This window comes from Grampus griseus (assembly GCF_964374135.1).
Source record: "Grampus griseus genome assembly, chromosome: 18".
Taxonomy (NCBI): Eukaryota; Metazoa; Chordata; class Mammalia; order Artiodactyla; family Delphinidae; genus Grampus; species Grampus griseus.
The window spans coordinates 55,164,172-55,177,524 of record NC_139012.1 but is presented as its reverse complement, the minus strand read 5'-3'; the positions used below and the strand labels follow the sequence as shown (position 1 = coordinate 55,177,524).

Genomic DNA, 13,353 nt, shown 5'->3' with positions numbered 1-13,353 from the left:
AAATGAAAGTAAAATAATTTTCACAATAGCATCAAAACGAACAAAATATTCAGGAATAAATTTAAGAAACAAGACCCATATACCAAAGAATACTCAATCTTTTTTTGACTCTATATTTATTTTCCCCAAATTGATCTAAAAATTCAATGCAATCCCTATCAAACTCTCAGCAAGCTTTTAGAAACTGATAAGCTGATGCTAAAATTCAAATGGAAATAAAAGGAACCCTGCATGGACAAAAGAATCTTAAAAAGAAAAAGTAGGAAGACATGTACTTCAAATTTCAAACATCCTTTAAAATTACAGTAATCAAGACAGTGTGGTTGGTATTGGCATAAGGATACACATATAGATCAATGGAACAGAATACAAGGTTCAGAAATTAGCCCTTATAATCTGGTCAACTGATTTTCAACAGATGTGCCAAGACAATTCAACAGGGACAGGTTAGTCTTTACAACAAATGATGGTGGGACACATTTAATATCCATATGCAAAAACAGACACATACTTCATACCATTTACAAAAATTAAATCAAAATGGATCACAGACCTAAATGTGAGCACTAAAACAATAAAAGAAACCTTAGAGGAATAGGAGAAAATCTTTGTGACCCTTTGCATAAAAGAAAAAACAGGTAAATTGGACTTCAACAAAATTATAAACTTTCCTCTTCAAAAGACACCATTAATAACATAAAAATACAAGTTATAGACTAGGAGAAAATATTTGCAAATGATCTATCTGATAAGGAACTTGTATTGAGAATATTCAAGAAACTCTTACAACTCAGCTGTAAGACAAATAACCCAACTAAAAAATGGGCAAAAGAGGTGAACAGACATTTCATCAAAGAAGAAATATAAATGGCTAATAAGAACATGATAAAATGCTCAATAGCATTAGTTGTTAGAAAAATGCAGAGACACAACTAAAACAGATACTACTACATATCCACTAAGATGGCTATCATCAAAAAATTGGACAGTAACAGGTGTGGGGATGGGTAGAAACTGGAATTCTCACACATTGCTAGTAGGAATGTAAAATGGTTCAGCCACGTAGGAAAACAACTGGGCAGTTTATTAAAAAGTTAAATATATACTTACCATATAACCAAGTAATTTCATTCCTAGGTATCTACCCAAAAGAAATAAAAACATATGTCCACACAAAAACTTATGCACAAATGTTCATAGCAGCATTATTCATAACAACTAAAACTAAAAACAATATATATGTCCACCAATTAATGAATGGATAAACAAAGTGTTATCCATAGACTACAGTGTATCCATATAATGAAACAGTATTCAGCATTAAAAGGAATGAACCACTAATACATGCTCTAACACAGGTGAATCTCAAAAGCATTATGAATAAAAGAATTTCGAGAGAAAACGCTGCATTTGATTGCCTTTATTCGAAGTTTCCAAAAAGGGCAAATCTATAGAGACAAAAAGCAGATCAGTGGTTGGCTGGGGATGAGTGGAAACCGACAAATGGGCACAAAAGAACTTTTGGGGGGGTGACGAAACATTCTAAAACTGGACTGTGGTAATGACTACATGACTATAAATTTACAAAAAAAAATCTTTGAGATGTACAACTGACATGGGTAAATTTTATGGCATGTATTATACCTCAAAAAAGCCTTGTATACCTCTTAATTATACTTATTATTACAAAAAATAAGAAAATTCCACACACCTAATTTTAACCATCAAATTGCAATAAGATTGTATTTAAAATGAAAGAGTGTTTATCAAACCCCAGTGAATATGGTACAGTACACCTTCCTATGGTAAGGACTTGATTCCTGGATAAAGACAAAGAACTAGTCTCAATAGAGAATTCTCTAGTTCGCAGTAAAAAGCTAAGAATCTAAGTAAACATGATGAACTTACCACACTCCCTTATGAGAATAAAAATAATAGAGGGTTTAAAAATATATTAACTTATGAAAATAGAACATATGAGATTTCAACAAACTTCTGGGAAACGGAAAGCAAATGAAGAATAAGGGATGAAGTAAAGCAGAAGTTAAAGCCTAGAGTAAAGCCTAGAGGAAATCTTTAGGGAGGGTGGCTATCTGCCCTGGAAATCACCAAACAGGGTCAGGATTCTGAAATGACAAGTAAACAGAGGGTGCAGGAATGAGAAATGGGGCTCAAGATTAAGGGATTAACTGAAAGGCTGACCCTGACCCCATTTCCATCAACTCAGCAGCCAAATCCTTGTTTAAAATATTACCCTGTAACCACGCATCCATCCCACTCAAAGAGTCAAGAGCTCTTCTTCAAAGAAAGCAGACAGCCCCAGAGAACTGGATGCTAAGGTGGGGGCGGAGATATTCACTGCAGCATTATTCACAGTAGTCAAGATATGGAAACAACCTAAGTGTCCATCAACAAATGAATGGATAAAGATGTGATATATATATACAACAGAATAATATTCAGCCATGAGAAACAAGGAATTCCTGCCATTTGCTGGCTTAGGACACAAAAGTGTAAGTATATTCCCTAATGTTATAAAGGTTACACTTAAAGAACCAGAAATATTCATATAACTATTATCAGGAGAATGGGGAAGAGACGGTGAGGTGACATAAAAGAACTATTTACTACTCTATTGTAGCAAAAACCGTAGAGAATGCCTAAAATACATATAAAAATGTTGAACGTGCATTATTTAGACATATGGCGGGCTGTGTTCTTCCATGTCTTCTCTGAACTAGACTCTGGATAGCAAGGCAGGGACAGAAAGGTAGAATAGGGGACTGTTACCATGTGTACTCTGTAATGAGAATTACTGGATAAATGAAAAGTGAAAAAAAGTTTACCACTCTAGCAGGTAAAATTAGTTTGGCTATCATTCCAAAAAACAATACCTTGCTTTTAGGGTAATGTGTCAAAAGAAGAAGTTTTCATCAAGAAAATACAAAGAGGATGATGTCAGGAAAACCGGCAGAGTACAGAAAGAACTCCAAAACTTCACCTCTCCAAAAGAGCGAGGAAAGAACTGGCAACAACTGTCAGAATCACCTTTTTCAGAACTCTGGAAATTAACCAGAGGCTTACGGCACACCTGGGGAGCATTTATTGAAGAAAACAGCTAGATCTTGGTAAGACCAGTGAGTTTTGTGTCATTTTAACTTGCCCTAATCCTGTCCAGTGCTCTCCAGCTACAGAGTAGCCTTGAAAAATAAGCTTGTCTTCCCAGAGCAGCTTGACAGCCACCAGTGAGAACAATAAAGCTGGAGCTCTTTCCTCACTCCCAAAGACCTGTAATTAACTGACCTATCTGCTGGTTCACTGCAAGCCTCCAAGTACAAGCCTACCTCAGAGTTTGCCCAGAGCAAAAAAGCCTTGGGGGGAAGGGAAGGGCCAAAAGTGCTTATTAAAAGTGATTACAGGCATGTGTTTTACCTTTACAGTGCCTGAAAGACGGCTAACAGTCAGGACAAACAACAGACTAAACAAAAACCTGAAAGTAAAAGCTGGGAAATGTGATGTCCACAGGGGCTTGAAAAGTCACACACACATACAGAGTTACACACACGTTCAAGAAAGACCTGAGAAAGCCCTAAACTCTCACCTCTTGCTGACCTTGGGACTCTGACCTTTCACCTTGAGGCGAAAGCTAAGGTAGAGTTGTAAGCTGCCTGGCTGAGTGCTAAAGCATACATACACCAGCACACCCACAGAGAAATTTAACAAAACTACAAGTTGGTTCTTTGACAAGATTCACAAAATTGACAAACCTTTAGCTGGAATGACCAAGAAAGAAAAAGAGAAGACTACTAAAATTGAGAATAAAAGGAGGGACATTACCACAAACCCTACAAAAATAAAAAGGATTATAAGGGACTATTATGAAGAGTTGTATGCCAACAAATTAGATTACCTAGATGAAATGGACCAATATTTATATAAGAACTAACACCATCTATCACAAACTCTTTCAAAAGAGGGAACACTTCCTAACTCATGCCATGAGGCCAGACAGAGACATCAAAAGAAAAGTACAGATAATATCTCTTATTCCAATATCCCTCACTAATAATCAAAGAAACACAAATTAAAAGAATAATGAGGGAATTCCCTGGTGGTCCAGTGGTTAGGACTTGGAACTTTCACTGCTGAGGGCCCAGGTTCAATCGCTGGTCGGGGAACTAAGATCCCTGCAAGCCATGCAGCATAGTCAAAAAATAAATAAATAAATAAAAGTTAAAAAAAGAAAAATAATGAGATAAACTTCTTCACATCCAGAAGAATGGAAAAAATAATAAAGCTGACATCAAGTGTCAGTAAGGATATAGGCAAACAATAAGCATAAAACCTTGCTAGCGGGCATGTAAATTAGTACAGGTGCTTCAAATTAGTAAAACTAAATACACAGAGCCACAACTCTGCAATTCCAGTTTTAGGTATAAACTGAAGAGGAACTCACAAATGTGGCTAATGAAACAGCAGACAAGAATATTCACTGCAGCACTAATTTTTAATACAGACAAAGTACGGTAGATTAACTTTAGCTTATCTATATAACAGAACACCAAACAGCAGTTTAAAATGAATAAACCAGTCAACATGTATCAACATAGATATATCTCAAGAAATGTTGAATTTTAAAAACTACATGTCATTCATGTAAAATTTTAAATATACAAAATAATAGTTTGTAACTTTCATGGACTTAAAACATAATGTAAACATGACAAGAAATGATCTGTACCAATTTCGGAATAGTGGCTACCTCTAGGGAGGGATGTGGGAAGACTGCAGCTGTTTCTGTAACATTTCTTTAAAAAATAATTAAATCTGGAGCAATTACGGCAAAATGTTAACATCTTTTTAATTTCTCTTGTGATACACAGTGTATTTTTTGTATTTTTCTATTTTACATATATATTAAAATGTATGTATTAACGTATTTATATAAAATATAAAGCAATATATATTAGAGAAACAAGTCCCACAGTCACAAAACTATTTTCATTTCATGTATTCTTTACTTTATTCATTTGAATATTGCTGAAATTATAGTATACAAAAATCTTTATATTATTTATTTTGTATTAAGAATTCTTTGTTTTAACTTCTTCCAATTATTTCAAAAATTTTTCAAGTTCTTCCATAGGTCTGAAAGACTAACTCATGCTTGCGGGTGGAGGCAATATAGAAGTTAACTATTTTAGTTTGTGAAGGTAGAAGAAAATGTTAAAATGCAGTTCTTACTTGCTGAGTTTGTCTAAATTCTTCCAATAGTTTTAGTGCCATATCATAATCTTTCAGTAAGTGGTATGCAATAGCATATCCAATCCAGGATGCACGTTGTGTTGGGCGCAACTGAAGAAGCTGATATCTCGTCTCCTTTAAAAAAAAAACAATTCTTTAAAATTTTTTTCACTTTCTTAAGTTTCTCTAAAATATAATTCATCACAGAGTTTTAAGAAAAAATACCTTTAATTCCTTTCTAATGAATTCAATGAACAAACATCTCTGAACAAACAGAAATACTTTTTATGTTCCTGATCTAAACTTAAGTTCCAGAATACCCTGTAATGTAATGTCCTTGGGGTCAATGGTTTTAGGTTGCCCTATAAAATTACCTTTATATAATGAGAATTTCTTCTGGTAACTAAACATCTCAGAAGAGAGACTAAGATAGCTTTTTATGAAACTAGAGTTTACTGTTTATAATATTGTTATATGAAATCACAACATATTTTACATTATTATAATAGGCCCCAGAGATAGGATGGACACAGCCAGGGAAAACACTCAAACATGTGACTGGACTTTTCTAGCAGAAACACCACTGCTGCTACTCTAAGACAGTTCAATATCTACGACATTAGTGAGAAAACACCAGAAATTCCACCATGGCTGCTCCAGAAGAATCAAGATGCCTTCAGACCAGCAGAAAATCTAACCTCCCTACACAGCTCCCACTTCTTCATAGCTCATATCCGCCTCCAACTTTTAGGCAAGTGCAACTTTGCTTGGCCGAACAGGGTCTCGTGAAGAACACTAGCTGCAACGAGTTTTGAAAATGTAATGTTTAGCTTCTGTGACTCTGTTGTTGGAATGGGTGCCGTCCATCCACGCTACATGCCACAAGGAGAACCATGATCAGATCTTTTTAAAAGAAGATACCTTCAACAAAACAACTTAGACAATATCACTCCTCTACATTCATGTGTAAATGTCTGCTCCTTTTAGGCATATGTCATTAAGCTCTACCACTGTATCACCCTTACTTTCACTGTTGCTTCTCTGTCACTCCCCCACTTCATTAAAGTCTGACTCAGCTTTCATCTCTCTACCAAATTCTGCCATTATTCTGGGCAAATGCAACACTGTGGGTCACCTATCCAATAACCTATCTTCTTAGATCCACGATTTCCTCATCTACAATGATCTCCACCCCACTTCAGGGACCCACTTCCACCACCACACCCTAGACCTTACTGCCACCCAGAAATCATAAATTCAGATACTCACTCTCGCTACAGCTCCTATGCTGCCAACACTGTCACTCAGTGACCTTCCTGTCCTTGTTCTTGGACACCCCAGTACCTCTAGTTCCTTGAATCCTTAACTTCTAACCACCAGCTCTTTTATCTTCATTTATTTCACTACCCCTCCTAGCAACCAGTCTGTCACCATTACTAATTTCTTTATTTCTAAAGATAACTGATTTTAACTCTCACCAAACTTAGGCTGCTAAGTCCTAATGAAGAAAATTCACACAATCGTGATGAATGGTACCATTATTAAGCTCAGAGGAACCCTTGAAACTTCTGCAAAAATCTATGCAAAGACTTACATGGCAGTAGAAGGACAACAGTAAATGAAAAAAGACTTATCTAAACAGAACTATTAAGAGTTGGTAGCCTCCTTCACATGAGAAAGTGAGATAATTCCATTTTGGACATACTGGATTTAGGAAACTAAGTGGAGTAAGCACATGGAGATGCCCAGCAGAGTTGAAGGTAACAGTGTGAAAAGGCCTGGGACTACATTTATGGCAATCCTCACAATATTTTGTATTTTCTAAACCATAATGAAGAAAGCTAATTAATCTCCACATTTAGATTTTAATTATAAAAGCTCTGTTTACCAAATCTGTAAATATCAAGCCCACAAAGAATATAGTACAGCATTAGCACATAGGCGATATTCTAGCTTTTCAAAAAGCATTAAATGAGGGACCTCCCTGGTGGTGCAGTGGTTAAGAATCCGCTTGCCAATGCAAAGGACATGGGTTCAAACCGTGGTCCAGGAAGATCCCACACGTCACGGATCAACTAAGCCCACGAGCCACCCACAACTACTGAGCCTGTGCACCACAACTACTGAAGCTCGCGTGCTCTAGGGACTGCATGCCACAACTACTGAGCCCGCGTGCTACAACTACTGAAGCCTGCGTGCCACAACTACTGAAGCCCGCATGCCTAGAGCCCACGCTCCACAACAAGAGAAGCCACCGCAATGAGAAGCCCGCGCACCGCAACAAAGAGTAGCCCCCGCTTGCCACAACTAGAGAAAGGCCACACAAAGCAACAAAGACCCAACGCAGCCAAAAAAATTTTTTTAATTAAGTAAAAAACCATAAAATGAATAAACTAGTTATCCTTTTTTGATGATCAAGTATGCACTTCCAGGGACTTCCCTGGTGGCACAGTGGTTAAGAATCCGCCTGCCAATTCAGGGGACACGGGTTCAATCCTTGGTCTAGGAAGATCCCACATGTCGCAAAGCAACCAAGCCAGTGCGCTACAACTACTGAGCCCACGCACCACGACTACTGAAGCCCACGCGCTTAGAACCCATGTTCCACAAGAGAAGCCACCGCAATGAGAAGCCTGCACACCGCCAATGAAGAGAAGCCCCTGCTCGTCGCAACTAGAGAAAGCCTGCACACAGCAATGAAGACCCAATGCAGCCAAGAATAAATAAATAAATTAATTTTTTTAAAAAGTATGCAGTTCCACTAATATTATTGGAGGGAAGATCCAAAGTGACTTTTCCCTTCTACTACAGACTGTAATGAACAATCAAGTCTACATGATCTCGTCTTAAGTTCACCTCATTCTGAATTCACATGCTTTTAAATTATATCTATTATAAAAACATGTACATTTAAGACTAAAGTACTTACTCGATAACCTTCAAGGTCTCTCATTTGGATCTGTAACAGAGAGAGATCCCTCAAAATTTGCAGATTATCTTTATCTAATTTGAGGGCATTTCGGTAACACTTAATAGCTTCATCATACTTCTTATCAGAACGCTGCAAGAGTCCATATACATGCCAACCTATTAAGTTAAGGAAACAGACATTCACAGCTACTAGAATATACTATGCTACATGTCTAACAGAAAGCTTACCTTAGCAAAATGGTATTTTGTTTGGGACTTACTTCAGAATGATCTGGCCTCAGAGGGAGGGGGATAGTAAGCAGGTGACAAAATATGAAACCAGATCTGCCTTGATTGACAACTGTTAAATTACTGAAGCTAGGTGATAGGCGGATAGGGGTGCATTATTCTATTCTACTTGTGTACACGTCTGAAATTTTCCGTAATATATTTTTAAGTAACCTTAGAAAATTATTGGTAAAAATTCTTCATGTTGCCTATCCCCTCACTTTCCTATGCCAGCACCTCAACACTCACTTATTCTCAAACACTATGTAAGGAAACAGAATATGTATTATATAAAAATTGCAATTATCTTTTAAAACAAGTATATATTCAATCAATTATAAAACAACATGTAACCATCAATTAATTCACTAGTGATATTAAAGACCACAAAAATTAAGTCTTTATTTAATGTAAAGTCAAGTCTTAGGATATCTTGGAGCCAAAAAACTATCATACTTACATGCCCTCTCTCTTCGCTCTGGGGTAAGCACTGGGATAAAGAAATAAGTATTTAGTATTTTGAGAGAACCCTAAGCTAAATATGTAAAAACACCACTAAGACTACTGACGTTCAATACTGGCCAATAGCTAGATGATTTAAATGTTAAAAATTAAGGTACAAGGGTAATATGTGAAAAGGTTGTTAAGTATATAAATAGGTAAAACAGAGATTAAAACAATTTCAACGATCCATCCCTAAAGAATATTTTTGTTTTTTTAACGAACTGGGATACTAGTCAATGAAAAATACGATTGTTAAGTACCCAGTGAAGTAACAGCTAAGTCCCTGTGCAACAGAAACCAAGCTGAAAATCAACATAATATTTAATACTAAATAAAATCTATTTTACATCAAGTTGCTTCTGAATTTTTCTCCTAAACTTTCTAAAGGAAAGTTTAAGGAACTTTTAAGGAACACAAGTTTTACTATACAGGTAAGTACTATACAGGTAAGTCATTATTTGGAATGAGGAAAGTATCACTCAGTTTATGGATATATAGGAAAAAAATGGGTTTTAAATCACATATAATTATTAGTTACTATTCTCTCACACTAGGCACAACTGCAGTAAATATACAGTGCATAGTAATTCTCTTTAAAATACTCTAATAAACAAAAAAAATAAGAAGTAGGGAACAGATGAAACTAATATTAAAAATGTTGATAATTATTGACACTTGATAATGGGTACATAAAGTTCATTACATTCACTCTTCCATATAGTTTAAAATTTTTCATAGTGAAGTTTTTTTTAATTTGAGTTAGAAAAAACTCATAAATGGAAAATACATAAATGAAATTAAACTATTCAACTACTGCAAAAGGATACAGACATGACTCTTGACATCATTACGAAGTCCTTTACGAACAAATTCATACGCCTCTTCTTTTTTTCCTAAACAGTTCAATGTTAATCCTTTCATAGCCAAAGTCTCTGAAAAACATTTTTAACCTCTATTTACACATGAAAAATTCAAATTATTCTCTTAGCACTATTTTAATATCTGAGCTCTACCAATACTTACATTATTCATCCTTTTAATCCTATAGTTAGAAGAATTTCTCTCCAAATAAAAAAAGTAAAAGTATATTTACGTATCTGCTTAAAGCTTAGCCCAAGTCCTTTTCTGAAATTCCTCAGGCTGGGACTGAGTTGGTAAAATGCTTTCTGTCTTTCTGAAGACTCTATAAAGGAGGTTAAGATTATTCTGCTGAAAAAAGGTAACACAGCAGGGTCCTGAGTCCTGTTGAGTTAAGTCTACCGCAACAGACCTCAGCTTTCACCTGAGATCAAGCCTACTAAGAATCAAATCATCTGATTTATACCCCACAAAATCATTCAATCTACCTTAAAGAGATGTACAGAATCTAAAAATCACCTTACTCATTATTGGAACAGACTTCATTTTTGGCTGCAAGTTTATTCCAATGAATCCCACTTAGGCTAATTAACATCAGTTTGCATTTGAAAAGCATGAGTGGCAACCCAAGAACATGTTGAAGGCAACCCAAGAATATGTTGAAGGTAGTTAATCAAAGATTGTTTAGAATGAAATAATTCTCTGAATAATCCACAACATGGGAATTAGACAAGAACAATGGTTTTCAAACTGATCTCTATGGACTATGGTTTTCAGAACGGGTGATCCAGCAGTCCAGGCCCCTATGACCAAACATCTTATTTTTTTATCTGTTTTTACATAATGAATTTCCCCACAAGCTCCCCTTTGGATAAGGGTTCCACTGCTAAACAGCTTGAAAACAAGCTTTAATTTCTAAAATTCTATGAAACTACTTCTTTCCATTTCCTTCAAAGAATGTTTTAAGTGTTATTAGAAAGCCGAGTAGGGTCAGTCTATTTTCCCAAAAAGATGGTCTCAATAATTACTCAAGTCTAATATTCAGAAACCCCAATCAGTTTTGCTCTGCTACAGGACCATAATTTACATGTCTAACCTGATCCATCCTTTTACCAAACACTGGTAACCAGCGAAAAAGGATGAGACAAGCAAATACAGACTTACTAACATCAGTGCTAGAAAAACAACCCAAGATAACACAATGGTAAATCAGTAGTATCTTATTTACATATGAAGGTTAGCAGATAGATAAAAAAAATACATCTACCAAAAAATAAAATGCATTTGATTGTATCTTCATACTACTTTGGTGTTGCAAATATTGTTCTAATTTTACACACGAGAAATCAAGGGATAAACTTAAATTCTATTCAAAGTAACAAATGAAATCAGGTCTATAAAAATACAGGTATATATGCCAATTACTCACCAATATATCAACCAATCATTTCTCATCTAAAAGTAAAGACTGTAAATATGCCTAAGCATAAAAGAAGTAATCTAGAATAAGAATGATATGAGGCATATCTGAAAACGTTAAACATTTATGCACTCTAATAGAGAACTACAAGGCCATGGAATCTGGGAAGTATTCTTCCCTCACAGTTGGGAATCCTATCCATCTGGTTTTAGAATTAGATTTCCCCAAAGTAATCTCTCATAGGTGAGATAATACCTCCATGTTCAGCAAATTTTGGATTTGAAAGAATCAACTTGCAAAACTTGAGGCCATTTTTGTATTGCTTCTGTTCATAACATTTCTGTAAAGAAATATGAACAAAAATTATTATATAAAATGAATACACATGTAGCAACTTTTCATTCCATTATATAAATTCTAAATTCAAGATCCAAAATTAGGTCTAAAACATACGTGATGGAAAGGTTTTGTATCAATTCGTATCAGTTATAACATGAAGTTTACTTCTGTAACCTGCTCCTTGCCAAACTATTCTGGTATCCGAGTATCTTTACTTTTATAGAAGATAAAGAAAAAAACACCTTAATTGTCAACCAACACACTGCTACAGCTTTCTTTTATTCAAAATCCAAAAGCAAAAACATGTGATAACACAGAAAAATACTAGAAACTGCATTAAAAGTCTTTGCTACTTCAAGAATGGAACCAAGGCATACACACAAAAAAATACTGCTATTTACTGAGCAACTACCACGTGTCTGTACAAAACTTGCTATAACTCACAACTCCTTAAGGTAGGTGTCATGACCTCCACCTTACAGATGTAGAAACTGAAATTTAAAAGTCCATTAGATTAATTTACAAGTGGCTCAGCTTAGTTGCAAACTCTCCTCTGACTCCAAGACTATGGTCTTTCCATCACTTGTAGTCTAATACAAGTGTAAGCAAATCTCTTACACTTGTATTAGACTAGATTTATTTAGGAATAAACCCTCTTTATTCCTCAATGCCACCAGCCAGGCTAAGTAATCACGCCTGCCTTCCACAGCCATTAACCACCAGAACACCGCATCTTTAACTCAATCTTTCACTTACGTGGTTACGGGTTTTCTTTTTAGTACTCAGCGTGCCAAGCTCATCCTCACCTCAGGGCCTCTGCACTTGTGTTCCTTCCACCCCCTGAAATGTTGTTCCTCCCCACATCTTCCCATGGCTGATTCCCTACGATCAAGTTTTACATATCATCTACCTGACAACTCTAACAATGCCAGCCTCTTACAGCACCCCCAAAACACTCTATCATATTACTCTATTTTCTACACGGCGCTATCACTTCCTGACATTCTTACTCATTTCTGTACTTATTTAGTGTCTATCTTCCCCACCATACTGTAAGCTCCTGAGAACAGGGATCTTGCCTACTTTAAACACTGCTGCATCCTCAGGTTCTAGACAAATAAGAACTGCTCAATACATAGTCAATATATACATTCAAGTTCAAAGCAAAACAGTACCAGCAAAGGAGGAGGAAGAGATTAATTCTTGCCAACAGGGGTGGGATATGGAGAGGAGAATTAGAAAAGTATTCACAGAAAAACATCTTTATATTAAGGCTTCCTGATTGCCTATGGGGAAGAGAACTTAGTGGCTGGGAAAGAGGATCGGAAAACCTGAATTTTGAACCATGCGAATATATTACGTATTCCAAAAATATTTTAAAAAAAACACAAACCAAAAAACAAGCAGAAGGAAATACTGGGGAAGAGGAAAAGAAGAGAAATATTATTTTTTTTCTGCCTTACCAAGTGATCTGGAAGTAATAATATCATACTACCAATAACAGTAATAGTAATAGTTAACACTTATTGGAAGCACTTACTATGTGTCAGGCACTGTTCTCATTTATTCCTTACTTAAATACCAGGAAAGCCTATGAGATGCACGTTATCTACATTTTAGATGGACAGACTGAGGCACAGTTACTGAGTTTACACAGCCAGTAAGTATCAGAGCCACAATTCAAGCCCAGGTGGTCATCTCCAGTATCCGAGTACTCAGGTTAAAGAAAAGTCTTAAGTTCAGTAAGGAATATCTACTTAGTAGAAAAGATAGACTCTAGTTTCAACTTT

The 13,353-nt window shown here is 35.8% G+C and overlaps 1 protein-coding gene across 8 annotated transcripts in view; it reads right to left on the bottom strand.

The window, feature by feature from the left end:
* Positions 1–13,353, bottom strand: part of NAA16 (N-alpha-acetyltransferase 16, NatA auxiliary subunit) — an 80,836-nt gene that overhangs the window by 65,243 nt on the left and 2,240 nt on the right. For 7 of the 8 annotated variants that reach the window (XR_014298066.1, XR_014298067.1, XM_082675702.1 and 4 more), the window contains exons 2-5: positions 11,480–11,564; positions 9,774–9,878; positions 8,174–8,331; positions 5,245–5,379 (exon numbers count right to left, since the gene is read on the bottom strand). Coding sequence is in view for 6 of the 8 variants with exons in the window: in XM_082675702.1 (XP_082531828.1) it covers positions 5,245–5,379; positions 8,174–8,331; positions 9,774–9,878; positions 11,480–11,564 (483 nt within the window). In the remaining 2 variants the exon portion in view is untranslated. Of the gene's footprint in view, positions 1–1,110; positions 1,142–5,244; positions 5,380–8,173; positions 8,332–9,773; positions 9,879–11,479; positions 11,565–13,353 lie in introns of those variants that run through there. The other variant, XM_082675703.1, reaches the window with a different exon arrangement.